The sequence below is a fragment of the Saccopteryx leptura genome, chromosome 9 (assembly GCF_036850995.1).
Source record: "Saccopteryx leptura isolate mSacLep1 chromosome 9, mSacLep1_pri_phased_curated, whole genome shotgun sequence".
Classification (NCBI taxonomy): Eukaryota; Metazoa; Chordata; class Mammalia; order Chiroptera; family Emballonuridae; genus Saccopteryx; species Saccopteryx leptura.
The window spans coordinates 1,796,695-1,822,760 of NC_089511.1; the positions used below are offsets into that span (position 1 = coordinate 1,796,695).

Below are 26,066 nucleotides of genomic sequence, written 5' to 3' on the forward strand. Positions count from 1 at the left end.
TGTCTCAGTATTCAGTCGCTGAATGTGCCTCATTCTGGACTCTCCAGACTGGTGACCTTCGGCAGTGCACCAGGGGGGTGAAAGCTCTTCGGCTGACTCTGGCCAGTTGGCTCAATAGTAGAGTGTCGGTCTAATGTGTGGATGTCCTGGGTTCAATTCCCCATCCGGGCACATAGGAGAAGCACCCATCTGCTTCTCCACCTCTCCCCCTTCTCTCTCTCTCTCCCCCTCCCACAGCCATGGCTTGATCAGTTCAAGTGCATCAGCCTCGGGCGCTGAGGATGGCTCCATGGAGCTTCTGCCTCAGGTGCTAAAAACAGCTCAGTTGCGAGCATCGACCCCAGATGGGAGTCGCCTGCTGGGTGGACCACAGTGGAAGTGCATGTGGGAGTCTGTTTCTCTATCTCCCCCTCCTCTCACTTGGGAAAAAAAAAAAAAGAGAAAACCCTCATGGACCAAGGGGTTTTCTCCTATGTGGATTCTGCTGATGCTTCACCCGCCACTTCGACCCCTGGCCGGCCAGTGGCCTCTCATTTCTCTCTGGTCATAACAAGACGTTTGGCCACAGGGTGGCTGTGGGAACCCATGCCTAATGCGGGCGACAGAGCTGGTGGAGCAGCACCCAGCTTCACCCCGAGAGCCGAGGGGAGCTGCACACAGAAGAACCCTGGGGGGTTCCCCGAGACACTGTGCCCCATGCCTGCCGGGCGGCCCCGCCCACTAGACTCCTGTGCCAGCTCCCCGCCCCTCCCCCGGCCTCCCTTGGGCTCCCCTCCCTGAACCCCAGGCCCCGTCTCAGGGTTAGATCTGGGAGACCCGACTAGGTCGGCCACGGCGTCCCAGGAGACTGCAGACGCACGGACCCTCCTTGACCAGGAAGAGCCTGGCACTGCCCACCCCTGATCACCAGCCTGCAGCTCCGCCCGGAGCCTGCTCACCTCGGCGAGGGGCGTGGCCCGTCTGCCCTCAGCCCTACCCCCCCACACACAAACCCTCGAGTCAAACCGAGAAAACCAACTGTTCCTCCTAGAAAAAGAGCAATAATTTGTTAAATTAATTGCAAATTTTCTTTGCTCGCTTGGTCGCTTTTTCTCCTTTTATGTGGATAATTGAGAGCATACTACGTTAATTTGACAACCACAGAAGTTCAGAAAGAAAACCCTGTGAGCGTGTGTGTGTGCGCGTGTGTGCGCGTGTGTGTGCACGTGTGTGTGTGTGTGTGTGTGTGTGTGTGTGTGTGTGACTGGTCTATGGGTGGGGCTGGTCACCTCCACACACAGCGACATCAGGCTCCAAGGACCGGTGGCCATGTCTGGGAGCATGAACGGATATTTTCGTAGCGAGTAGCTGTGCTGGGACCCCGGCCTCCGCTGTGACAGTACCCACCATCTCCCCAGACGGGGCGCAGCTGCGTGGCCGGCACTGTGATTTGACCACCGTGATGTGTCTTTGAGATAAAGTGACCACACAAGCAATAAGCATCTCTCCAGCTTGAGATCTGTATTTGAGAACAGCTGAGTTTCATCATAGAAACCGCCCCTGTCCCCGGCACGTGTCATGAGGACGTGGGCATGAAGACTGTCCCTTTCCTTTCCTCGGCACAGCCACCTCCTTGAGGCTGCGCCCCCAACTACAGAGGAGCCCCCCCGTCCCCTTGGGCCAGAGGGCCACCCCCCTTGGGGAGGACAGATCTCGGCTGCACATCTGAGGGCAGATCCAATCCAACGGATGATGCTTGTGGTTACCCCAAGTCTCAACCCAAACAGGTGGGGCTTGTCATAATCGTGGGGGGGTCCCAGGAAACAGAACTGCCAGCCCCCCTCCCCAAGGAGCTGTGAAGAGAGCCAGTTCCTTGCAGAGCCCTGAGTCCACTCGGCCCCACCCAGCGGGCAGGATGCTCCCAAGACCGTGTTGGGGTGAGTGGGCATCTGAGCAGGTGGGTGAGAAGCGAGGTTGGGCCGCAGGCTGGGGCGGGGAGCAGGCTGGGGGCGGGGAGCAGGCTGGGGGGCTGCTGAAACGAAAGAGGGGCTGGGAGTCCGCTCACAGACTGAGACCAGCAGGCTCCCTCTTAGCCTGAGAGGTTTCCCCAGGGAAGCCCTCAGGGGAAACCGCGCCCTGTTTGGGAGCAGGACCACATGGAGACCGGCCAGGGGGCGGGTGGCGCGGAGAGAAGAGAGAGCCACAGAGACCTGGGTCAGGGTCTCCGCTGGAGTGGGGGGGCCGGCACCCCGCAGTGCACCCCCTCTCCCCAAGGCCCAGCCACTCACACTGCTCTGGAGCCCTGAGCCCCACCCCTACCCAGAGGGCAAGGCCAGTGCCCTGGGGTCAGCAAGGGTCCCCGGTGTGCAGAGAGCCTGTGACAGGTGACCAGCGCCCGGGACCACCTTTACAACTCCTGAGCAGAGATGCCGCCAAGAGAGCCCTCTCCTCCCGCCCACCCACGTCCCAGGATGGGGACGCTGGTCCAGAGGGGACCTGAGGGGGCCCCGGTCTACTCAGAGGGGTCGCTGGGGCCCCTCCTTGGACGTTGCAAATGGAGCTTCTTAAACCAAGAGCGCTCACAGAGGAGCCGGGCGTCTGTGGAACCCAAGGGCGGGGGCCAGCCCGGGGGAGCCACCAGGGGAAGGAGAGCGAGACGGCAGGGGAGGGCACAGGTGAATTCTGCCTGGCACAGCACCCACTCTCTGGGGCAGCCCGCACGCTCTGGGCCCCCGTGCCCCCCCACAGAGCCCAGGAGCAGTCGGGGTCTAGATGCATGAAGTCACGTAACCCAGGGAGATGCTCCTGTGCCGTCCGGCTCTCCCCACCTGCCTGAGCTGCCCCCTCCCAAGATCACGAGGTCCTTGACCCACGTGCACGCTTGTGAACTGGTACCTGGGGCATCCTGGAAAGATGGTAGAGATGCAACGAGTCCCCCCAGCAAGCAGCCCCCGGGACAGCAGCAACCCCAGGCGGGGGCAGCGAGCAGGAGGGGCACGGGGCGGGGGCGGGTGTCATCGAACGAATTAACATAACGACTCACAAACGGGACTGCTGTCTCACCGCGTTTTTATTGGCAACACCAAGGTAAGTTATGAAGCATTTTAGTAACTGTTTTACATTCCATTCGTAAGTGACCTAACTTGTAACTCAGCACACAGCACACTTAAAAGATACAGTTTGACACTTGTTCAGAAAGCGACAATTATTACAACGGACATGCCTTCGTCACCAGGAACACATTCAAGTACCTCCAATCCCCAGCACCCTCCCTCGGTGCCAAAGCCCCCACCACCCGGCTCACGCCTGCAGGTATTTGCTTCGGCCACACCCATGCATACCCGCTGCGGACGGGAAGTCAAGGTGCCGTCCCTGGAGCCCGACCGTCGACCGTTCCTGGTTCCTGTGACCACCCAACAATGTTACACTAGCAATGTTACTGCTTAAAGACTAGGGAGGAGGGGGTGACTGCACTGTTCGGAATTCTTCTAAAGTGTTACAAAGCACGGGGCACTCAGACACGGGACCACATCGGGGCCACCCAGAGAGGCTGCCAGGGGCTGGCATCGCCGGACCTCCCCACACAACTCCCTCCCCGCTCCCGGGTGGGCTTTTCACAGGCGGAGGGACCTCCGGTCACCGGCCTTGGTCCCTCGGGAGGCCCGGTTGGGCGGGAGCTCTCTCCCGTGTGCGTCACCCGCCCCGACAACCCGTGACCAACAAGGGAACAGATGGGGCAGTGTCTCTAGGGCCCCTGCTTCTTCACTGCCCACTCTGTAGGTGGTGGGCCGGTGTGTCCACATACCTATGCAACCGCAATTATCTATTCAACACGCACACGTGTACGTGTCTTCTCTTGACTTTACACCAGTATCGGGCTTGCGAGAGCCACCGACGGAGGAGCAGGGGCACACAGGGGCAAGTCCAGCTAGACCGACTAGGACGGGGTGTCACTTACCTGCAAGAAAATGCGCAGATTCATTAAACGAGCCAGAAACCGCGTGGGTGAGACTAGAGATCTGAGAGCCAGGGCAGGCCCCGCCCCCACTTGTTTAAGGGAATGAGGACAGTGACGCTATCTTGACAAAGTCGCCCCCCACCCCGTCGCTGGCGACAGCAAGAACAGGGTGTGTGATTAGAGCTGGCAATTAGGCAGAGAGGTGCTGTTGATCACTGCTTAGTAACAGGAGATAATTACTACTCATTGGAAACCTGGGCTTTGCACACAACATCTGAATATAAAGAGGAGGACAGGCCAGCTCCCTGCAGCCGCCGGCTGCCGCCTGGGTCTAGGTGGCTGTGGGTGCTCACCGGCCCTGTCGGTTCCGCCCTGACAACGGGAAGCTCAGCTCGGGACACCGGCCCCGGCTCCTGACAGTGATGCGGTCGCCCTGCTGCGGCTCGTGGAGAGGTGGCCGGGCTGCGGGCGAGGGGGTGCCTCTCCCCGGGGATGCGGCCGTCTGTTCTGACAACCCTCAGCCTTCTCTCCCTCCCTCACAGTCTGAAGTCACGACCAGGGAGAAGTGTGTGGGTGTCAGTGTGTGTGAGCACGTGTGAGCGGGAGTGTGAGTGCATGTGCATGCATGTCTGTGTGTGTGTGTGCAAGCATGAGCATGTGTGTGCACACGTGTGAGTATGTGTGTGCCCGATGCATGTGCGTGTGTACTGAATCAAAGAGCCCTGCTGCCCCCGGGCTTGGTCATCCTGTCCAAAGAGAACATGGACACCGCGGCCGAAAGGGAAGCCAGTGGCCTCCCCTCCGCGCCGGAGGCTCTGTGGGTTCAGGCAGCAGCCTCTGGAGCCAAAGCCACGCTGCCAAGCGAAGGAACACGAACGAGGCCACATGTCACCAGGGTCTGCCGACGTGCAGACACCGTCCACTTGTTTGCTCTGCAGGGAGGGGTGACCCTCTGGCAGACACAAGGGCAGTCACACCCCAGCTCTGCAGTGTGAACGACACCACGCCCTCGACACGCCCACTCAGTTAAAAGGGAGGGCCAGGGAGGAGGAGGAGAGGGGACTGGGAGAGGCCTGTCTTCAGGGGCCACCCTCCGTCCACACTCCGCATGGTGTCAGGTGTGGGCGAGCCGACCCAGGCTGCTGGCTTCTGTCGGAGACCCTGGGGACAAACCCTATGCTCTGTCCCACCGTCAGGCAGCCAGCGGGGCAGAGACCACGCTCCTGGGCCGTCTCCCACCTGGAGGACTCAGACCCTGTGTCTCTCTGCCCGCACCCCTTCCCTGAGACCATGCTCCTGGGCTGCCCCCCACCTGGAGGACTCAGAGGCTGTCTCTCTGCCTGCACCCCTTCCCTGAGGCCACCTCCCTTCCTCAGGGCCACACCCTGGAACCGAGGCTTGGCCACAAGACCACAGACGTGCCAGCTGCCCCAAGTAGCATGCTCCCCACCGCGGGAGCTCCACAGATACAAGCTGTGCTCATGGCCTTCACGCGCCCTGGCCACTGTGCCCCTGGGAATCACTAAGGGACCACAGACCTCAGCCATCGCTGGTCAGGCACAGAGGAGGGGACTCACCCCCTGCCCTGGAGAGCGCGCCTTTTGCCCAGGGCAGAAACGGGTGGAAGCTAAATGGGGCGGCCCCTCGATGGGCTCTCATCACAGAGTCACCAGAGCTAACTGCCGCAGTTCAAGGAGTAGCTGTCACTGTGCTGGCGCGGCCGGGCCGCCAACGGACAGTAAGGTTTGTGCTTCTCAGCACTGAGGGGACGACCGCTACCGGTGGACATCTGGACACGGCGTCCTCGCGTACGTGGTCCCCGCCACTCTCAGGATCAAGCCCACAGGGAGGCAGCCGACACTCACTGTCTGTCCCCCTCCCAGTCTGCCCACCAGTGAGGAACCCGAGCTCTCACTGGGCAGGTGTGACCCAGAACCAAGGCAGACCCCCTCCTTTCCGTCTGCTGCCCGGATGGGGCGGCTCTAGAACCGGTGGTGGGACTCGGCCAGTTCGCACGGGGTCAGCAGAACCGACACCTAATGATTTGTTGAGCTCGGTGAGCCGGTGGTTAAAATGGCACCTGTCACCAGGGTCCTCTCTAAGCTGGGCGCCTGGGCAGCCGCCCCGTGTGGCAATCACACACTGACCTTCCTCACTCTTTTGTAACGTCCATCTGCGCAACAGTGGGTCCTGAGCACCCGCAGTCATGGTCATTCCGCCCAGAGGGGAAAAAAATTGCAAGCGAGAAAGCCATTTCAAGAAGCAACGTGGAAATATCTTAAATGAGTTTTGTTGTTTTTTTGTCAGGTATTATTTAATATTTTTTCATGAATATTTTAAAACTCTTATAACAATCTAGCTTTGTGTACCTCTTTTATTGTTCTTATTTAAGCATTAAATGCTTGAAATAATAAAGTACCTTTTGGTATGTCGTTCTTTTATACTTAAAATGGTCGTGAGGGCAGAGAGCCGGGTGTTAGATTATCTGACTCCCTCCACAGCCGGGAGTCACTCCATGTCAGGGTGGGCGCCGCCCTGGGGTCTCGCTGCTCAGGCGGAGACAGGGCCCCGTGGGGTCGGGCACTCAGCATCTTGTCCTCTAAGCACCTGTCGCACCTCTGGCCTTGCCACTCAACAGCCCGGGAGGGGCCCCTGCGGCTGCCCGGGGGAGGGGGGGGCCCAGTGTTGGCGTTCACTGCGACACACACTCTTGACACCAGAGCAGGGGTCGCGACCCAGCAGCCCATTCCGGAAGCTCTGGGCAAATCGGAACCCAGCCCGCTGGCTCGCTCGTGTCCGATGGCCACCTTGGCGCGGCCGGGCTCCCGGGGACCGCAGGGGGCGGCTCTCTGGCCTCTGAAGAAAAGAGGAGCCAGCTCCGCGCTGGGCCGGAGGCGGGTCAGACGGTGGGCGTTTTCAGACTGCCTGTGCTGAGAGCGCACGGGGGCGGGAGCGTGGAGGACGGAGGTCACACGTCAGGGGAGCTGAGCATGGCTGTCCGGGCTCACGTCATCACGGGTTTTAGAACACGTGAGGCAGGAGTGTCGACGGACCCGACCTCATTTACTCATTTATCTCTTTGGCAAGGGGATCCCGGCTGTCCCCTCACTGTGACGGAACCCTCTGTCTCTGTCTCAGCCCCACTGTGGGTCGGACAAGTCAGTCTCCCGTGACCTGAGAGAAGGCTGTGGATGTGGGGCTGCTGCTGTGAGGGACCCTGACTCTCTCTTGCTTCTTCCCACGCCTGGGGCAGGGCAGGGCAGGGCAGGGCAGGGCAGGGGTCTGGGAGCACAAGGGCCCGTGCCCGTGACAGGCATGTTGACGGGCTCTCGGGGCGTGGCCTGGCTGCCCTGCCTGCTGGAGGCTGCAGACAGCAAGGGGCCTGCCCTCCACACGACCTGAACCTCCACTGCCCTGCCCTCCACACGACCTGAACTCCTGCCCATCAGCTCGACCCCTGGGCTCCACAGAGCCCAACTCTGCTCACCAGACTCAGCTCATGTCGGCCCAGCCACCGGCCTCGGGCTCACAGGGCATGCAGGAAGGGCGGTCTGCATGCTCTCCAAGTCCACAGCGCTGTGAGCCTGCACGCGGCCAGCCCCCAGAGCCATGCGGACCGGCTGTGCCCTCAGCACGCTCGGGTCTCCAGGCCACTGGCTGGCCCAACCATTCATCAGATTTCTCCGACTGTACAAGGGGCGTATCTGGTCACACTGCTGACCGTTCTGTCCCCTGGGGGAAGAGCTTGTAAAAACCCACGCCCCAGCTCTCCACATGCTAGCAGGCCGATCGGCCTCTCTCCTCCGCGAGCCCTGCACCGCAGTGAGCCACGCGCCATCTAGGAACGGGCAGAGCACGCTGGCCAGGGCCCAGGCCCCTGACCCTGAGGAAGGTGGGACCTGAGATGTGAAAGTCGGGAAGCAGGCGTGCAGGCCGAGGGAAGCCCTGGGAGCGGCTGACGGCACGAGTGTCAGCCTCAGGCTCGGGGTCGGAAGCCCCCACCCCCAGCTCTGTGGGGCGTCCGTGTGTTCTGAGCGAGGTGCGTAGCTGGGCTGCGTCCACGAGGACGGAGACAGACAGACCCGTGTCTCTCCTGCAAGCCTGTCTCTCGGGCGTCGGAGCGGACACCTGGGTTTACCACCCAGACAGAACCAGAGCCCAGACTCTCTGAGATGGGAAGGAGCTGGCGGCATCCTTGGGTTCGGCACAGACCAGGCCTTGAGCTGGCCGGCCGTTTGGAGCCTGTGCGTGCTCCGAGTGGGGTGAGGGGAGGGACCCCCCGTCGGGGATGTTTGATTTCTGTGCCAACATCACGCCTCCTCTTGCAAAGTCAAGCCGACGGGGGCGGGGGTGGGGGTGGGGTCCAAGTCTTCAACTATGGCATGTGCTGCTCAGGATGTCAGGCACAGAAGGGATGAGAGGGGACACGCCCCCAGGGCCCATGCAGCAGCCCTGGGGTCTAAGCTCTCCAGACGTCAGGGGTTCACATGCAGGGCCCCCCCGGCCCCAGGCACCACGGCAGCCAGGAAGGACGCAGGGCCAGCTGGGGGGGGGCGAGAATGAGAACAGGGTCAGGCCTGGGACAGGAGGGGCGTCCCCATCCCGCCCCGGGAGACATGAGGGGCAACGAGGGGGCGCGCGGGAGGTGACGAACCACAGAACCTGCTCCCTGAGAGCAGGCGGCTGAGGGCGGGTGGGAGCTGGCATCTCCCCCTGGAGGCCCGGACCCTCGCCTGGGGGGGCCACCGGGATGCCCTGAGCCTGGCGAGCCGGAGGTCTTGTTCCCCTTCTGGAGAGAGGACACAGCTTCCGCCCAGCTCGGCCGCCCAGGGCCCTAAGGGCTGACAGAGCAAAGGTCCTGCACACTCCTGGGAACGGAGAGGGGGAGTTGTGAGCCGTGGTCTGGGCAGTGCCCAGGGCACCAGCTCAGAGACAGCCCGGGCTCCCCACATGCCCCCACCCTCGCCTGGTGCCAAAGGACACCATTGGGCAGCCCCCTCCCAGGCAGGCGGCTTCCCCGGGCCCCGACTGGACGGTGGGAAAACTCATGGGGTAATGTGAGCTCATTTCAAAAATAATGAACGGCTAATGTGCCAGGACTTGATCTCTGAAGAACCCCTTCCTAGCAGGGACTAGGGTCCTACTCAGGTAATTTGAAAGGACTGAAAATAGACTTTTAGACAAAATCTCCAAACAACAACCATGAAAAATGAAGACACCCCAATCACAAACTGAAAACAGCAACGAAAAAAAAAATCAAAACGTTCCTCCCCCAGAAGAAAAGGGGGAAAAAAATTGGACGGACATAAAACCCTTTTCTTGCTTCTTTTAAATATTGTTTTTCCCAGCTTCAAAAGTAACGAATTGAGTGGCTAAAAATAGAGCTGGGGTGCGGGTAATGGGGCCAGCGAACCGCACGGCGATAGGAGCTGTCAATATTTTTTGCAGCTGTCAGAAATCCATTTAGTAATTTCTGACAATTCAAAAAATATTTCTAACTGCTTGATCCAGTTCCTGGGGAATTAGGGAGGGGGGGGGGGGAAATATATCAGTTTAAATCATGAGCTGAGTCCAGCTCCCGAATCCCACAGCGCATGTAAGGAATGTCAGGGTTCAGAGGTTAAAAAATACTCCTCCCTCCCTCCCTCCCTCCCTCCTTTCCTTCCTCCTTCCCTTCCTCCCTCCCTCCCTCCCTCCCTCCCTCCCCTCTCTCCCCCTTTCTCAACACAGGAAGTCAGTCACAGAAGCCCATTCGCAGACAGCCGGCCGAGGACCCCACTGTCCCTGGTCCCTGGCGAGGCTCCTTGGGGCTGAGCCTCTGTCGGGAGAGAGCCTTCCCAGGGGGACCGCTGAGAGGCAAGAGAAGAACTCCGACCCGCGTGCCCACCTCCTGTTCCTCTGACCCCATCCTAGGCCTCACGTGTACTGTTCCTCTCTTAAGATCTGGAATTATGTGGGGCGGGCGGGGCAACTGTATTCTCCAAGGAGGTCAAGAAGGACTGGCCAAGCAGGTGCGCAGGGCTCCGACACACACACACACACACACACACACACACACACACACACACACACACACACGGGCTCACGGCACTGGCAACCAGGGATGGCAGAGTGCACGCCTCTCGGCAGAGCAGCAGACGGGGGGTGGGGGGTGGGGGGGTGGAGATATGCACAGGAAGCAGCAACAGGACAGAGGGCCAGAGTCACAGTCACCGCCGTTGCTATGTCTCAAGGATGAGTCGCCCACAGCCCACAGCCGCCTCCCTGATTGGGGTAGGGGCCCCCGGACTCCCAGCTTGTGGTTAGTGTGACAGGCGCCTGGTACCCTCTCAGCTGCCTCAGGAAAGTTCCAGAAAGCAGATTTGCTTAGCAGAGCAGCAAGCAAAGTCTTTAGGCAGCATCTTAGGCGTATGTTAAAAATACTGAAAAGTTTGCAAGTTACCCTGTCTCTTTTCCCTGTGTGTGTGTGCGTGTGCATGTGTGTGTGTGCGTGTGTAAGCGTGTTTTCCCCCTCCCTGCGAGGTCAGAATGAAAACAGAGGGGCCGTTCTCCCTGTGAGACACGCCCCACGTCCCAGGCTGGGGGTCCCGACCCCCTGGTCCCTGCAGGGCAGCCCAGAGCGGAGCCCGGCAGGGTGAGGCTCCAGCTCCCGCACGAGGCCGACTGCCAGGACGGTCTGTGTTGTGTCGGTCGCTCTGCTGGGGCCTCTTTTACGTTCAGGTCGAAATCTGCTAACGAGCAGGTCTATCCCGTTTTGTTTTGTTGGGGTTTTTTTTTCTCTTAAAGAAAAATGCACGAGTCGGCATGGATGTTTTGGGAAATGAACTCAAGGAAGAGGACGCTAGAACTTACCACACAAGTCTGGCCTCTTCACACACCCTGGACTGGCTGTGCCACCGGCAAGTCCGTTGAAGGCCGCTGAGCCGTCGGCGCTGTAGGCCCTGAGGACCGACAGCACGTTCACCGACTTCTCCAGGCCCGGGGGCCCCCGCTCCGGCCTGGGGGGCAGGCCCGTCGCAGGGTCCTGGGCGGGAAGAAGGCCCGGGCTGTGCCAGGGCTTCTCGGGGGCCTGGGGCAGAGGCGACACGAGTCCCGGGACGGGCTGGGGCGGGGGCCCCGCGGGCAGCAGGCTGTCCCCACCCTCGCTGCTGCTGTCCTTGCTGGGGGCGGGCGGCCTCCGCGTCCCCTCGGGCTCGGTCTCGATGTCCTCCTCCTCGTCGTCCCCCTTGGTGGAGTCCATGTCCTCCGAGGAGGCGGCGTCTGAGAGGTCGTCAGGCGCGTTCTTGTCTGTGGTGTCGGGGATCAGGATGGGGGCGTTGTCTTCCGGGTGGGCCTTCCCATCAGGCCCCTTGGGGCCGGAACTGGGGGCTGCCCCCGAGCCCACTGCGCCCGGGTAGACACCAAACTGCTTGTAGAAGCCTGACGGGAAGTTACAGAAGGCGGGGTCCACGTGGCCAGGCCACGGGCCGCTCTTCTGTTCCCCCAGAGCCTCTGTGGCCGGTCCCTGGGCTGTCTTCTCTGGGGCGGAGTCCAGCGGCCCCATCAAGCCGGCTAGGGTCATCTCCTTGCTCGACTGCACCGAGGGCAACAGGGCCACCTTGCTGGCCTCCCGGACGTGCTCCTTGCAGTGGGCGGTCATCCCCGCGGCATGGTCTGTGCGTTTCGCTTTGCCCAAGTGGCTGGCCTGCAGGTGCAAGGCCATGAGCTCCATGGACGAGGTCGTGAAGGCGCAGAAGAGGCAGCCGTGCCACGCCACGCTGTCCTGCACCGTCACCTGGGAGCCCGGCAGGGGGGCGGCCTCCGGCCGCACGGACAGGTCCAGAGGCTCGTACTGGGACTTCTCCGACCTCCTCAGGGCCACCCTGCCCCCGCCCTTGTCCTCGCCACCCTCGGCCCCGTGGGCTCTGGCGGAGGGGGGGTCCTTCACATCCTTCTCTTTCTTCAGGGAGGTGAGCACGAAGCTGTCCATGAACGCTTGCAGAGACCCTTGGAAACTCACACCATTGCTCACAATGCTCTGGTAGGCTCTTCCGACTTCGGAGAAGTGGGCACTCTTGGAAGGCAGGTCGGCGCCCTTCAGAGCGTCCGAAGGGGCCTCGGAAGAGAGGCCGGCGGCGGCCTGGCTGGGGTGGTCCCCGGATGAGAGCGCTGCCAACGTCCACGGCTGCGAGGCAGACCCACCTCGGAAGTCCACCCCGGGGAGGCCCTTGAAGGCGCCCCTCAGGACGTCCGGCCTGATGAACAGGGCCGCCTTGCTGGACAGCTCGTCCCGGTGATCCTGGCTGGGCGGCTGGCCGGACAGGGGCCCGGCCCCGTTCTGCCGCTCCCGGTGGTGACGTTCTAAGTGGTACTTCAGGGACGCAGACTGGGTGCCAGCGTAGTCACAGTGGGGACACTTGTAGGGCTTCTCACCTGCAAGGTTTTGGGTACAGGAGAGAGAGAGAGAAAATAAAGCGTTTATCTCACTTTGTGTGGCAAACGAGGCTAGAAGGATCGACACTTGTTCTTGGAGACAAAGCAGCCCCCACTTAGTAAACGGCCAGAGAACAACTGCTCTTCGAACAGAAGAAGGATTCGTGCTCTTGCGCCTTCCTAACGATTCCACGCCGGGTGGGGCTGTTCAGGAATGACATACTATCTGCACGCAATTAGCTATCTTTTTCTTTATCTCACATGCAAAAACGGCTGTAAGATTTAAAAGCTATGATTATGAAAATTAAGCATCATAATAATTTCAACCGCGGCAATCATTAAAAGTAGAAGTTTAAAAAAAAAAAAGGCCAAGTAACGTAACAAATGGCTGGTTGCAATACTTTGTGTACACAATGGCTCTAAAATTTGTTTAAATTATACACGTGGAAACCATTTTTAAACCTAAAAATTTTATGGCCCTGTTACGCAAGACTGAAATGAATGATTTAAGCCTCGCTCTGCAGTAAATCATGGATATAATTAGCAAATGGCATGTAGCACGAGTAATTTATCATTATTTGGAGGGCACCACTCCAGACGGGCTCGGATAGCTGCAGACCCACTGCATTGTTTCCAAATAAAGAACTATAAATACCGAGTCTATAAAATATTAATACCATTACAGCACGTTGTGGATTGCGGCACGTAAGAAGACAGAGCGTGGAGATTAAAAAAAAAAAAAAGCGGTCAATAAAACTTAAAAAAAGAAAATGAGTAATAAAAGGGTGCAAAAGATATTTAGTTTCTGTGTTTGAAATTAACATTATCTACTGGTCTTTGTAGCGCCTTAAATTTGTACTAATGGCCAACCTAATGCTCCAGTAGTAAAATGTGTAATTTACCTGTAATAAGCACTTCCCAGAGAATAAAAATAGCTTTAAGGGCAGTGTTTTAAAACAGAGAAGATTGTTTTGGTGAGTTAAGTATTTACTTAAATTCACCACCTAACTGTCTACTGTTCTTTCCTCCCCGGAAGAGACGTCAGCCCGGGTGACGTGACTCAGGCCGCACCGGGGGACAGAGAGGACAACAAGGCTACACACGTGTGGACTTTAACGACCTCGCAGGAATCTGTCAGCCACTCGGGGACCTGGGAGTGGAAACGCTCTCCAGAGCGGAAGATGACCTGTGAGCTGGTCACCGTGGCGCCCGTCCACTCCCACAGTGATGTCTCTGAGCAAACCCAGTGTCCCCACCCTGCTCTCATCCCCTGTAAAGCTGACAACGAGGTCACCAGTGAATATCGTCCTGAGCCTGGGCTCGGCCGACGCCAGGAGCCCCATCCTGTGAGTGTGAGCATTTGGGGGTGATGCTGCCGATGGGCGGAGGACTTGGTGACCAGGAGTCCTGTTCTGAGCAGGGAGGCCCAGACTCACTTCAACCACTGCTTTCTGGACATCTCACCAGACGGAGACCAGGACACCGGTGTGGACAGTGCTCTGGGCGGGGCCGGCCTGGGAGCTGGTGGCCTGTCGGAGCAGGGCAGCCCCTGAGGCAGCGGGGGAGCCTGGTGAGGAGCTTGGGGTCCGGCTGCTGGGTCAGCGGGCACCTGGGGCCTGGGGTGCGGGGGACAGGCTGCACTGCAGAGACGCACCTGGGGAGGATCCAGTGCATCTCAATCATGAATCAAATCGGGTTTGCAGACCACATCCCAGCCTCCACCGTGGCAGCTGCGGGGCGACCATGTGCGCTGTGCCTGCAGGCACGAGTGGAGAGAGCGGGCCGCGAGGGCGCATTTCCAAAGGACGTGGTTCTCAGCCCGGGCTGAGCGTTTCAACCTCCAAGGCACAGTGAGCTCCAGCCCTGGTGCCCGAGGTCGGGGCGGGGGCCAGAGCGGGCGTGTCCCCAGCGTCCCTGCAGTCCTGACGCAGACAGCACAAAGAGCACACTTCAGAAAACCAAGATGGAATTCTCTGAAGCGTCTTAGAAACCGCCGACTCCTAGGCCCACCCCCACCTGCAGAAATTCTGCCCACTGGCCCAGCGTGCAGCCTGGGCACCAGGGTCTCTTCCCAGAGGGCGCGTGGCAGCTCTGAAGACCAGGGACGCCTGGGCACACACATGTACAAACCCGTACACCAGCAAAGTGCAGAGTCATCGACTCCCGTGGACTGATGGATGAAGGAGAACCTCCAGTCTCCCGCGTCAGGGTGGGAGTGATGACTAAGCAGAGGGAGGCCCCACCCTCATGGGCCTCAGAGGAGGCGTGTCATGTGGTTATAAATGCAAGTGGTGTTCACACACCACACCTCACACACACACACACACACACACACACTATACATCACACATGCACATGCACACGTCACACCATACAACACACAGCCACACACACACCATACATCACATACACAGACACATCATACATCACACATGCACACACATGCACACACATCACACCATATATCACCTGCTCACACACACATGCACACATGCACACACGCACACACGCACAGAGACAATGCGTCTCCTCGCTGAACACCCCGCCCTTGGAAAGCGCCGACAGGTCTTGGCCTCCCTGCTCGGGGACACTGTGTCGCTGGGAGGAGCACATCCGCCCTCACGGCCTGAGTCCCTGGGGTCCGGCCCCGGTGAGACGTGAAGGTTTATGTGGCCACACAGCACACGCAGGTCCCGGAGGGCCGTCACCACCCACCTCTGCCGTCCACAGGCCCGGGGCCGAGCTCTCCGCTGTCCACTCCCCAGGTCCCACCCCTGCTCGGACCCAAAGGCCAGGAAGTAGGGTGACCGCCCCCACTGCCCCCGCGCCCCAGGCCAGTGCTCCACATGTGAAGCCACCTGTCAGATTCGTGTTTGAAAAAACTAACAAAGCCCTGACGCTGTTTTTTTTAGGGTCCTTCATGATTTGAACCACCATCCTGACCCCCGGCCTGGAAGCCCCCCTCACCCTTCCCGGCTTCAGGAGGCCTCTGGGCAGGCAGCTTCCCTGCTGTCTGGGGTGGGCACGCCCCCTGCAGAATCCCTAGGGAGGCCCGAGGGTCTCCTCTGCCTCTGGCCACGTCCAAACTCTCTCCCCGAAGGGCTCATTTCAGGGGGCTCAGGATGCCCCTGCTCACACCCAGGCCCACGGAGGGTGGGAGGCGTCTGCGGGCACACTCAGTCACCCCGACGTGTGGTCAAAGGCTGCTCCTGCGTCTGGTCAGCAAACACGTGACCACCTGTGCTGAGGGCTGCTTCTCCATTGGTGTCACCCGTCCATCCGGCCAGCGCTTCAGCCCGACACAGCCTGGCTCTCACGCCCGGGGCTCCCGCTCAGGAACACGTCCGTGGGCTGCCAGCCCGCCCCACCCTGGCGGACTCTGCCCGAGATGTGGAAGGGCGTTCCCCGTGCAGCCCTGTGGCAGCGGCCACCCCAGCTCTGTCCAGGTAAGTGATTGTCTATTTGGGTCATAAATGAGTCCAGACTTACGGGGGGGATCACACAGGCTTCCCCAAGCCCCCAGCGGTCACCCCGCGACATCTGGGGTTGCCATCTCTGCATCCGCCTGCTGCAGGCTCCTCATTCGCAGAGGCCTTCAGCGCCAGGCTGGTCCTGGGCTGCGGGCAGCAGCGGGCTGGCACCCCACAACACCTGTCCCACAAGGCGGCCACCACTCACGTCCAACCATCAGTGGACACAGGGAAGGCTGACTTTCTAGGAAAAGCCACACTTCTAGATCTCGACGGGCAACACCCTGGTTGTTAAATGCTGGCACCTACTTAAATGCTTTCTCAAACACGAGGGGGGCACAGGCCCTACCTGCCGACGGGGTCTGGAACAGGTGGCCCTTCCGGACCCTGCGTCTGGGAGGAAGGAGGGCCAGAGCCACGCCATCCCCCCACCGGAGGACCTGCAGGACACTGATGACCACGGGGAACCTCCCACAGCCTGTTCAGGTTATAAGATGTGGCCCACACAATGCCTTTCTAGAAAAAAAAAGAGTCTCGCCAGAACGGGTGTCACCAACAGCGACCAGCCTCAGCGCGGCGGACCCAACACGTCTTCGGAACCATCTCATCAGTCAAACCAGCTTCCGCGGACGTGGGGGTAAGAGGTCCCGCCAGCCGCGGGGAAGCACTGGCCGCCATCTAAGACGCTGTAGGACGCCGCGGACCCCGCCCGTGTGCACGCGGCCGCCGCACCCCTCGCCCCGCCCCTCGCCCCGCCCCGCCCTCCCCTCGCCCCGCCCCTCCCCCTCGCCCCGCCCTCGCCCCCTCGCCCCGCCCCGCCCCCTCGCGCTGGAGAAGCCGAAGGAACCGGCCGGCCGTCCTGCGCAGGCGTCGTGCACAGCCGTTCAGAGCCACGTTCCCAACACAACAGGCGTGTCCGTGTAGACCCAGCTCCTTCGGAAGCCCCCGTCTATGGAGCTGCCGAGAAGGGCTTCCTGCCTCCGGAGTTCTGTCCTCGTCTCTGTTTGTTTTGCTAACTCTCCGGAAGTGTTTCCGGTTTCACACACACGGAGCCACCGGGATGTGTTTGATTTTTTTTATCGCCCACCCCTCGGGTTCACAGTGTCCGCGCAATATTTATTTAGTCCTCCTCCACCTCCTCACTTAGTTAATACCGGGAGAGATAAATACGGCGGGGCCTTTGTGGCGGAGCTCCGGGACATATATATAAACTGTGTGCTAATTCCCCCCAAAGCATACACACACACACACACACACAAACACACACACACATCTATGTGTTGTAGACCTGGAGACTTCTCACACAGCTGCTTATTGCTAAACAGTGCCTTGTCCAGAAGGGGACAATCTGTGTCTCTAATTGCTGTCACGGAAGCCGAGATTCATTATGTGACTTTCCCATTAAAATGTGAGCATTAATTTGTATAATGAAATATCGCCCCACTGCAGTGTTCATTAGCCGTGCCCTACTGTATACGGCACATTGTTAGCTACCTAGAAACTGTGGTTAATTTCGCTAATGGATATTTCCCTACTTACTGTTTGGTGGGAAATTTATACCGTAACATTACCTCTTCAACTTTTAAGGAAATTTAAATCCGATCAATTATTCCCCACAAAAGTTTGGGATGTCACGAGGGCGGGAGGGGCACGGCGGGGGGCCCTGGACAGGGACGAGGGGCCTTTTCGTTCGTCTCAGGGATGTGGGAAGGGTGACATTTTTCGTTCAAAACAGGAAGAAAGGAAAAAGAAGAGTCCTCTCCCTTTGGGCGAGTGGGTATATGTATAGTGTTTTCCTTCCTCTGTCATCACTCGGGGTCGCCCCCCCGCCCCCCGAGAGCGGCACACGCTTGTTCGTTTAGGAGTGGAAATGGCCAGGGCTCCCGTGGGAACCGCCCCCGTGTTGCAGGTTTACGCAGTGTGCCCTCACGGGGCGGGAGGGGCGCAGCCTGGTCACCTCGTCTGGAAGAGGAAGGAGACACAGCAGGGGTGAGGCCCGTGTGGTCGGGCGCCAGGCCCCTGGGGGGGTCACTGCACCAGCACGCGCCACGTCCCAGTGTCCCCGCCCTGCCCCCACCCCGCCCTCCCGGTGCTGGAGGGGACACCGGGGCCCGGGGGCGGCCTGTCTGCGTTGGGCTGAGGAGGAGGCCGGTGCACTGAGTCCACACACCTGCTAGGCACCCGTCACCTCCTCCCCTCCGTGGCGCACGTGTGAGCATGCGCTGTTCTAGACGTGTCACCGCGTGGCCCTAATGCAAGCCAGAGCTGCACTGGGGAAAGAAAAACTCACTCCGGTGCAGCAGGGACAGGGACGGGACTCCGGATTTGGCCGACCGGCACGGGGGTCTGTTGCTGATGCTGGGACAGGCCGGGAGACTTCCTGTGTCAGCACCGAGGTGCCACGAGGACAAGGAGTGAATTCACCCCACGTGCGCGCTCAGTGCGGCCGCACAGCTGAGGGTCGGTTGTCAGCACTGTCATCGTTAACTGTCACCGTTCCCCAGGGCTGAACTGCTCGGAGATCAGCCGGCTGCCATCAGACCGTGTAGACACACAGCCTCAGCCGTGAGGGAAGGGGACTCCCAGGACCCCTCGGCCCCCGCTGGGCACACAGCCCTCTGCGGTTTAGGACAGAAGTCCTGTCACGTCCAGTCTCCGTGGTCCTATCGGGGCAGAGGAGCCAGGTGACCAGCACACAGGCGAGAACTGGGAGGGCACCGTCCTGTCCCACTCTGCCACCACGCAGACGCGCCAGGCCCACCCGCAGATGAAGGCACCGCCGGCAGCTCTGTGCAGACCCCTTGCCGTCAAAGCTTCTGAAGTCCAGGCCGGGCCAGTGCGGGCAGCGCGGCTAAAGCAGATTCATAACCCCGCTTGCAATGTGAAAGCGGAAATCTAACGGGATTTATTTTTAATGAGTCCCTGAACTTTCCGCCTCTGCGTTCTCACAAGTGAGGTCGCTTATTACATGTCTCCACCGTGGTCATTCCGAGACAGCAGCCTTCTCCTAGGAAGCTGGACGCGTGGGTGAGCCACAAAACACCCCCAGCCTGGGGCCCCCGCAGACTCAGGGGCTGAGGGGAGCGACGTGCACCCCGAGACGTCCAGGGACACATCAGCACCTCCCCGTCTGCCTCTCAGCCGACACCTGGACCCCTGGACCCCGGGGAGAGAAACCTGGAGCAGTGACAGTGAGTGAGCACAGCGCCCGCCCACCACGGAGTAACAGGCCAGCCCTCAGGGCGCCCCGGGGACAGCTCCGCCCACGACGGGGTGACAGGCCAGCCCTCAGGGCGGCCCCTGGGACAGCTCCGCCCACCACGGAGTGACAAGCCAGCCCTCAGGGCGCCCTGGGGACGGCTCCGCCCACCACGGAGTGACAGGCCAGCCCTCAGGGCGGCCCCGGGGACGGCTCCGCCCACCACGGAGTGACAGGCCAGCCCTCAGGGCGCCCCGGGGACAGCTCCGCCCACGACGGGGTGACAGGCCAGCCCTCAGGGCGGCCCCGGGGACAGCTCCGCCCACCACGGAGTGACAGGCCAGCCCTCAGGGCGGCCCCGGGGACAGCTCCGCCCACCACGGAGTGACAGGCCAGCCCTCAGGGCGGCCCCGGGGACAGCTCCGCCCACCACGGAGTGACGGGCCAGCCCTCAGGGCGGCCCCGGGGACAGCTCCGCCCACCACGGAGTGACAGGCCAGCCCTCAGGGCGCCCCGGGGACGGCTCCGCCCACCACAGAGTGACGGGCCAGCCCTCAGGGCGGCCCCAGGGACAGCTCCGCCCACGAGGGAGTGACAGGCCAGCCCTCAGGGCGGCCCCGGGGACAGCTCCGCCCATGAGGGAGTGACAGGCCAGCCCTCAGGGCGCCCCGGGGACGGCTCCGCCCACCAGAGTGACAGGCCAGCCCTCAGGGCGGCCCCAGGGACAGCTCCGCCCACAAGGGAGTGACAGGCCAGCCCTCAGGGCGGCCCCAGGGACAGCTCCGCCCACAAGGGAGTGACAGGCCAGCCCTCAGGGCGGCCCCGGGGATGGCTCCGCCCACCACAGAGTGACGGGCCAGCCCTCAGGGCGGCCCCAGGGACAGCTCCGCCCACAAGGGAGTGACAGGCCAGCCCTCAGGGCGGCCCGGGGATGGCTCCGCCCACCACGGAGTGACAGGCCAGCCCTCAGGGCGGCCCCGGGGACGGCTCCGCCCACCACAGAGTGACAGGCCAGCCCTCAGGGCGTCCCCGGGGACGGCTCCGCCCACCACGGAGTGACAGGCCAGCCCTCAGGGTGGCCCCGGGGACGGCTCCGCCTGCTGCCTCCGGGGAGGGCAGAGTGTCTGCGAAGCTCTTCTGTGACGCTTCATCGCACGAGTCTGCTTAGCTGGGCCCCGCGGTGCCCGGACACCTGGGTAAAGAGGCCGTTTCCGGAATTAACGTTTCAGAGGTAGACCCGGCAAAACCACGGCCGTCCGGGATGTGGGCGGGCTCGTCCAGCCCATGGGAGGCCTGCCCCAAGCAGGACACTGGGCAAGGGGCCTCGCTGTCCCTGTCTTAGAAAGGGGACGTTGTTCTTCTCCTGCCTCTGGACTCAGGCTGAGTCCGTGCAGTCCACTCTCCTATCTCCAGCGGGCTGATCTCAGGACGTCTCAGCCCCACGACCAGGCGGGCGATTCCGTGTGATACACTGACACGGACCGTGTCTCTCCGGACACCCCACTCCCGCCCCCCACGTCTCCTCACTGAGCCGCACTGACCAACCAGCTCTCGAGTCACAGCCCTTCCTCTGGAAGGCAGGTGGCACATGTCCAGCGGTCGGGTCCTGATCACCCCAAGATAATGTTTCACACTGGACAAAACAGCAGGCTTCCCAGGTGAGCAGCAGGGGCCAGCTTGGGACAGCCTCCAGAACCAGAGGGTCCCCAGGGCCTCCCCTCAGCACCGCACGGGGCCGGCCAGGGCACAGGGGACTCAGAACCACCTGAGGGACAGCTCCTCACACCTGCCTAATACACAGGTGTGGGCGGAGAGCAGGAACTGAGTCGGGGAGGGAGGAAAACGGAGCGTGTCCCCATCTGTCCGCCAATGTCACACAGTCAGGACCTCTCCCGAGGACAGTGTGTCCGAGACAGGCCACGGCCGGCTCCCGCTCATCCCGACTGGTCAACACGTGTTGGTTACATAACAAAGTGTGACGTGCTCCTCCGGGTCCGATCTAGGAGAACTTCAGAAGATGGCACTTTGGAAACATGTATTCTATGTCAGACCGCTGTCCCCGGCCAGGTCACCTCAAGATGCAGACACTAGACAGGGAAGGGGACCCCCCCATGGGGGCCCGTGTGAACGGGCTGCAGACAGGGTTCTGATTGCTCGTGTCACCCCGGCTCTGACCCCGCCGTCCTGGCTGTTTGCTGTGCAGACTTTCGGGCACAGAGCACAGTCTGCTGGGTCCACTCACACGTGGAATCACTTTCCACCGTCTTTGTTCTCTGATGGAAAGGAAATTGATCTCTATCTGGTTAACATTCTGCCTTTTAAACACCGCAAATGCGGCCTGGGGACAGGGGCGGGGCGGCGGGGGTGCTGACGTTTCCATGGCGTCTCTCATTTTCTTCCTTATTCTGGGAAGTTTCCAGAATGCATCTGTCTGCAGCCCAGCCTGGTCGGGAGTTTCAGAAGTTTGTGAAGCAGAAAAAAAAACCAACCCAGAAATTTGGAAAAAGCCTCTTTCTCAGGAGCTAAAATTTCAAAAAGTGAACCTGGTGGCCGAAATCCGGGGCCAGTGCCCGAGCTCCTGGGGCAGGTCTGCAGCCGGGGGTCCCACAAGCGAGAAGTGGGTGCCACACACAGCTCCCCACGGCTGTGGGCGTTCAGGCTGCCTTCCCAACAGGACCACAGGGTCCCGGGAAGCGGCCATCTGCCCCACTGCCCCTGCTCCCTCCGTGCCCCGGCACAGTGTGAGGGTCACCTGAGCAGGGTCACTCACATAGCCACACCTGTGCTATACCATTCAACCGTCCAAACACACGCACCGTGCACCTGCTGCATGTAAGGTGCTCGTGCAGGCCCCGGGACAGGAAATCACAGCCGTCCACACACACGCACCGTGCACCTGCTGCATGTAAGGTGCTCGTGCAGGCCCCGGGACAGGAAATCACAGCCGTCCAAACACACGCACCGTGCACCTGCTGCATGTAAGGTGCTCGTGCAGGCCCTGGGACAGGAAATCACAGCCTTCCAAACACACGCACCGTGCACCTGCTGCATGTAAGGTGCTCGTGCCGGCCCCGGGACAGGAAATCACAGCCGTCCAAACACAGGCACCGTGCCCCTGCTGCATGTAAGGTGCTCGTGCAGGCCCCGGGACAGGAAATCACAGCCGTCCAAACACAGGCACCGTGCCCCTGCTGCATGTAAGGTGCTCGTGCAGGCCCCGGGACAGGAAATCACAGCCGTCCAAACACACGCACCGTGCACCTGCTGCATGTAAGGTGCTCGTGCAGGCCCCGGGACAGGAAATCACAGCCTTCCAAACACACGCACCGTGCACCTGCTGCATGTAAGGTGCTCGTGCAGGCCCCGGGACAGGAAATCACAGCCGTCCAAACACAGGCACCGTGCCCCTGCTGCATGTAAGGTGCTCGTGCAGGCCCCGGGACAGGAAATCACAGCCGTCCACGGGACAAGCACTCCTGCTGGCCTCACGCTCTCCCAACCCCCCGAGTGGAACGGGGAAATTTCGGGAAGTGTGAAGTAGATGAGGAAAACAAAACGGGGGTGTGAGGGGTGTTTCAGATGGGGCGTCAGGCCCGGTCTCTTGGACGGGGTCACGGTGACAGCCCAGGAGGAGGGCCTTCTGAGTGGCGGTGGCGGTGGGCATGCCATCCCACTGCGGGAGCACCGGGCTGACAGGAGGAGGCAGGAGGGCTGGGGACAGCCGAGGACGGCCATCAGCAGCGCCAGCCGGCCGGATCCCACAGGTCAGGCGATGGGTGGACCCTGGCTTTGGGAGATCGCTTTTGGCCCTGGGAGGACTCCATGAGACAGATGAGCTTGGGCCGGATGGGCGGGCCTGTGACCACGCTGAGCGAAGCTGCAGCTGCGGGCGCACGGCCGCCCGTCCTTGGGGCTCCCCTCGTGTCAGGGCGACTGGGTCCACACAGCAGGGGAGGGTCCAGGTGAGGGGTGTCCCGGCTCTCACCGCAGGCAGTACATGCGGCCCTCATCACTACATATCCTCACAGCCCTGAGCTGTATTGATTCCTTGGGAAACAGACCACAATTATTTTTGAAAATAGATGGCATATTTGTCTATTCTCTGAAGCAGCTCATACTCCAATAGATAAAGTGTCAGGGGGAAAAAAATCAAAGAAAATGGAGGTGTCCGTGTCTCAGACAGATGTTTCTCCTCCACCAGCAACGTCCACACCCCCCGCTGGGGAAGCAGGAAAGAACGGGGGTGGAGACAGGGCAGAGAGACGGAGTCGGGCCTGCCGCCTGCAGGGGCAAGCCGGTGCCGGACGGGGCCAGCAGCCACCCCCCGTCCCCGTGTCTGGCTATGAGCACATCGCCTTTTATTTTGAGGAGACCCAGGAGAGCCACCTGCCCGCCTCCCTCCCGTGTCCTCCACCTGCCCCCCCCCCCGCTGCCGGCCTCTGATCCCCCCCGGTGCCGGCCTCTGATCCCCCCCCCCCCGGTGCCGGCCTCTGATCCCCCTGGGGCCGGCCTCTGATCCCCCCCGGTGCCGGCCTCTGATCCCCCCGGTGCCCCGGTACTGGCCTCTGATCCCCCCAGTGCCGGCCTCTGATCCCCCCGGGGCCGGCCTCTGATTCCCCCCGGGGTCAGCCTCTGATTCCCCTGCCCCCGGTGCCGGCCTCTGAACCCCCCGGGGCCGGCCTCTGATCCCCCCCGGTGCCGGCCTCTGATCCCCCCCCCCCCCCGGTGCCGGCCTCTGATCCCCCCGGGGCCGGCCTCTGATCCCCCCCCGGTGCCGGCCTCTGATCCCCCCGGGGCCGGCCTCTGATCCCCCCCGGTGCCGGCCTCTGATCCTGGCCGGACGATGTCCGGGGAGCTGTGACGTCCCCTTTCGTACACAAGAGAGTTTGACCCGGGCTCCCGTCGCTCTGCGACCCGGAAGACCGCTGCTCGGTACCATGTTTGCACGTGCCACCTCACTCCATCAGAAAGCAGCGCTCGGCCAAGTGCCTGGCCTCTCGGGTCACCAGGGCCTGGACCGCAGGCCCGCGTGTCCGTCGGGAGGGTGACCATGATGCACGGACACACACCGCGGTGTGCACACCGGCCCCAGGAGACCCGGGGCAGGGGCGGGGTGTCCCGGGCCCCCTCCGAGCCGCGCCCCCGCATGCCGCCCGGCCGCTTACCTGTGTGTATTCTCAGATGCACCTTGAGGTGGTGGGATGTCCGGAAGGTCTTCCCACAGTACGGGCAATCCTTCATGGCCGAGCCCAGGCTCCTGTCCCGAAGCAGCGCGGGCGGCTGGACGCCGGCCGGTCTCCCCGCCTCCTCGCCGATGTCTGCAGCGGGGAAACGTTCGCACGTCACGTTAGCACATGTCACGCGTTGTTCGCACCAGAACTGCTAACACCACACAAAGTTAAACATGTCAATACCACACCTGTCTATTTCATTCTTTAAACCTGACAGAATGCTGACAATTCATGTATTTTCTTGTTATTCTCTAAAATTATTTCATCTCTCCTATCGTCGTTTTAAGTGGCATATGGTACCTTTATATTGAACTGAATTAAACAAGAAAAGAAACAGCTGTGTCAGCAGCTGGCTGGATTTCTTCTTTTGCTGAGCTCCTATTAAATAGTTTTTTTTTTCTTCTTCCCAAAAAAATTTTAAAAAATGTTGGTGTTTGTAGAATCTGGTTAATATATAATATGGACTCACTGGAGAATTTGTCATCAGAAACTCAAAAAAAAAAAAAAAAAAAGATGTGTCTCTGCTGAATCTTGGAGACATGCAGACACACAGCTATTCTGGGACAGGAAAGAAAATTATCCCAAATAGAGCATTTCGTCCTTGTAGTCTTGTCGATGTTGCTGGCTGCTGTGATCTCACGGAAGAGAGAAGAAAAGTCTGGAAACGCAGTTCCGCAATCAGCCCGCAACCAACAGAGAGAGAGAGAGAGAGAGAGAGAGGGATCCAATGTCACGTGGACAAACTCAGCTGCAAACGCCTGTAAACTCGGAGCCCGCAACTTGCCGACTCTGTCTGCAAAGTGTCGATCAGCCGGCTGTTATTTCTTGCATAACCCAAGCCATCAGGACACAGAGTAACATTTACAATGTGGCGGACTTTGGCGCAGAAATGTTCGGACTAAACAGTAAATACAACTGTGGAAACATCCCAGGGTTTGCAAGCAACATTGTTGCAACACCCGAGTCGGAGAAGCAGGGCGGGAGAGCTGCACAGACTCCGAGTCCCGGAGGCCAGTAGGGTCCTTGCTCGGCTAGCTGAGGCCTCTGCCCCACCCCAGGGCCCCATGATAGAACCACTGTGAGAATTAGGGGACCTTCTGGGGTAACGACAGACCTGTGGGCTCTGCAGAGCGCAGAATAAACAAGATTTGTACCTTGCAAACCATGGAAAATGCAAATGGACCTTTATTCTGTGATTCTGGTCACTGGTGTTTGCTGCTTGCATCCAAAAGGGACCAACTTCTAGGCCGTAAGCAGGATGAAGGGAAACACACTTCATTCTCATTGGGACGTGTGCGCAGAGCAGGCGTGGAAACACTCCGGCATGGCCTGCGTCCTGACTACACACGATGACACCGTCACCCTGGAAAAGTTCTTGGAGGGCTCACCCTAATCCTAGTCTCCTCACTCCTCTGACCACACTTGGGAGAGCCATCCTGAGGGTCTGATTACCCGACATCTTTTTCCTCCTAGTTTGCCCCGTGCTGACCTCAGTCTGCCGAGCACCAGGCTTGTGAATGTCCCACGCGAGTGTGGACAGGCTGAGGGATGAGGACCATCGGGCACGAGAGCATGTGCAGTGTCCCAGCAAGCGCGTGCCCACGTGCGGCCCCAGCGGGCCACCCACACCCCCGGGCAGAGTTCACCAGTGGCTGCCTTTGTCCTGAACCAGTTCCCCAAGAGCCCAGGAGAACCACAGTCTGGTGCCAAACCAAGTCACCCATAGGCTGGGTTTAAACAGCCAAACAGCCATAATGCCCCCTCTTACCCACCTTCTTGCCCGCCCCCATCCTAATCACGGGCACGGGTCTCCCAGA

The 26,066-nt window shown here is 60.6% G+C and overlaps 1 protein-coding gene across 4 annotated transcripts in view; it reads right to left on the reverse strand.

Annotated features, from left to right (window-relative positions):
- ZNF536 (zinc finger protein 536) overlaps window positions 1-26,066 on the reverse strand; it is a 390,408-nt gene that overhangs the window by 118,438 nt on the left and 245,904 nt on the right. For 3 of the 4 annotated variants that reach the window (XM_066349577.1, XM_066349576.1, XM_066349578.1), the window contains exons 4-5: window positions 24,184-24,336; window positions 10,790-12,349 (exon numbers count right to left, since the gene is read on the reverse strand). In XM_066349577.1, the coding sequence (XP_066205674.1) occupies window positions 10,790-12,349; window positions 24,184-24,336 (1,713 nt within the window). Of the gene's footprint in view, window positions 1-3,042; window positions 3,938-10,789; window positions 12,350-24,183; window positions 24,337-26,066 lie in introns of those variants that run through there. The other variant, XM_066349579.1, reaches the window with a different exon arrangement.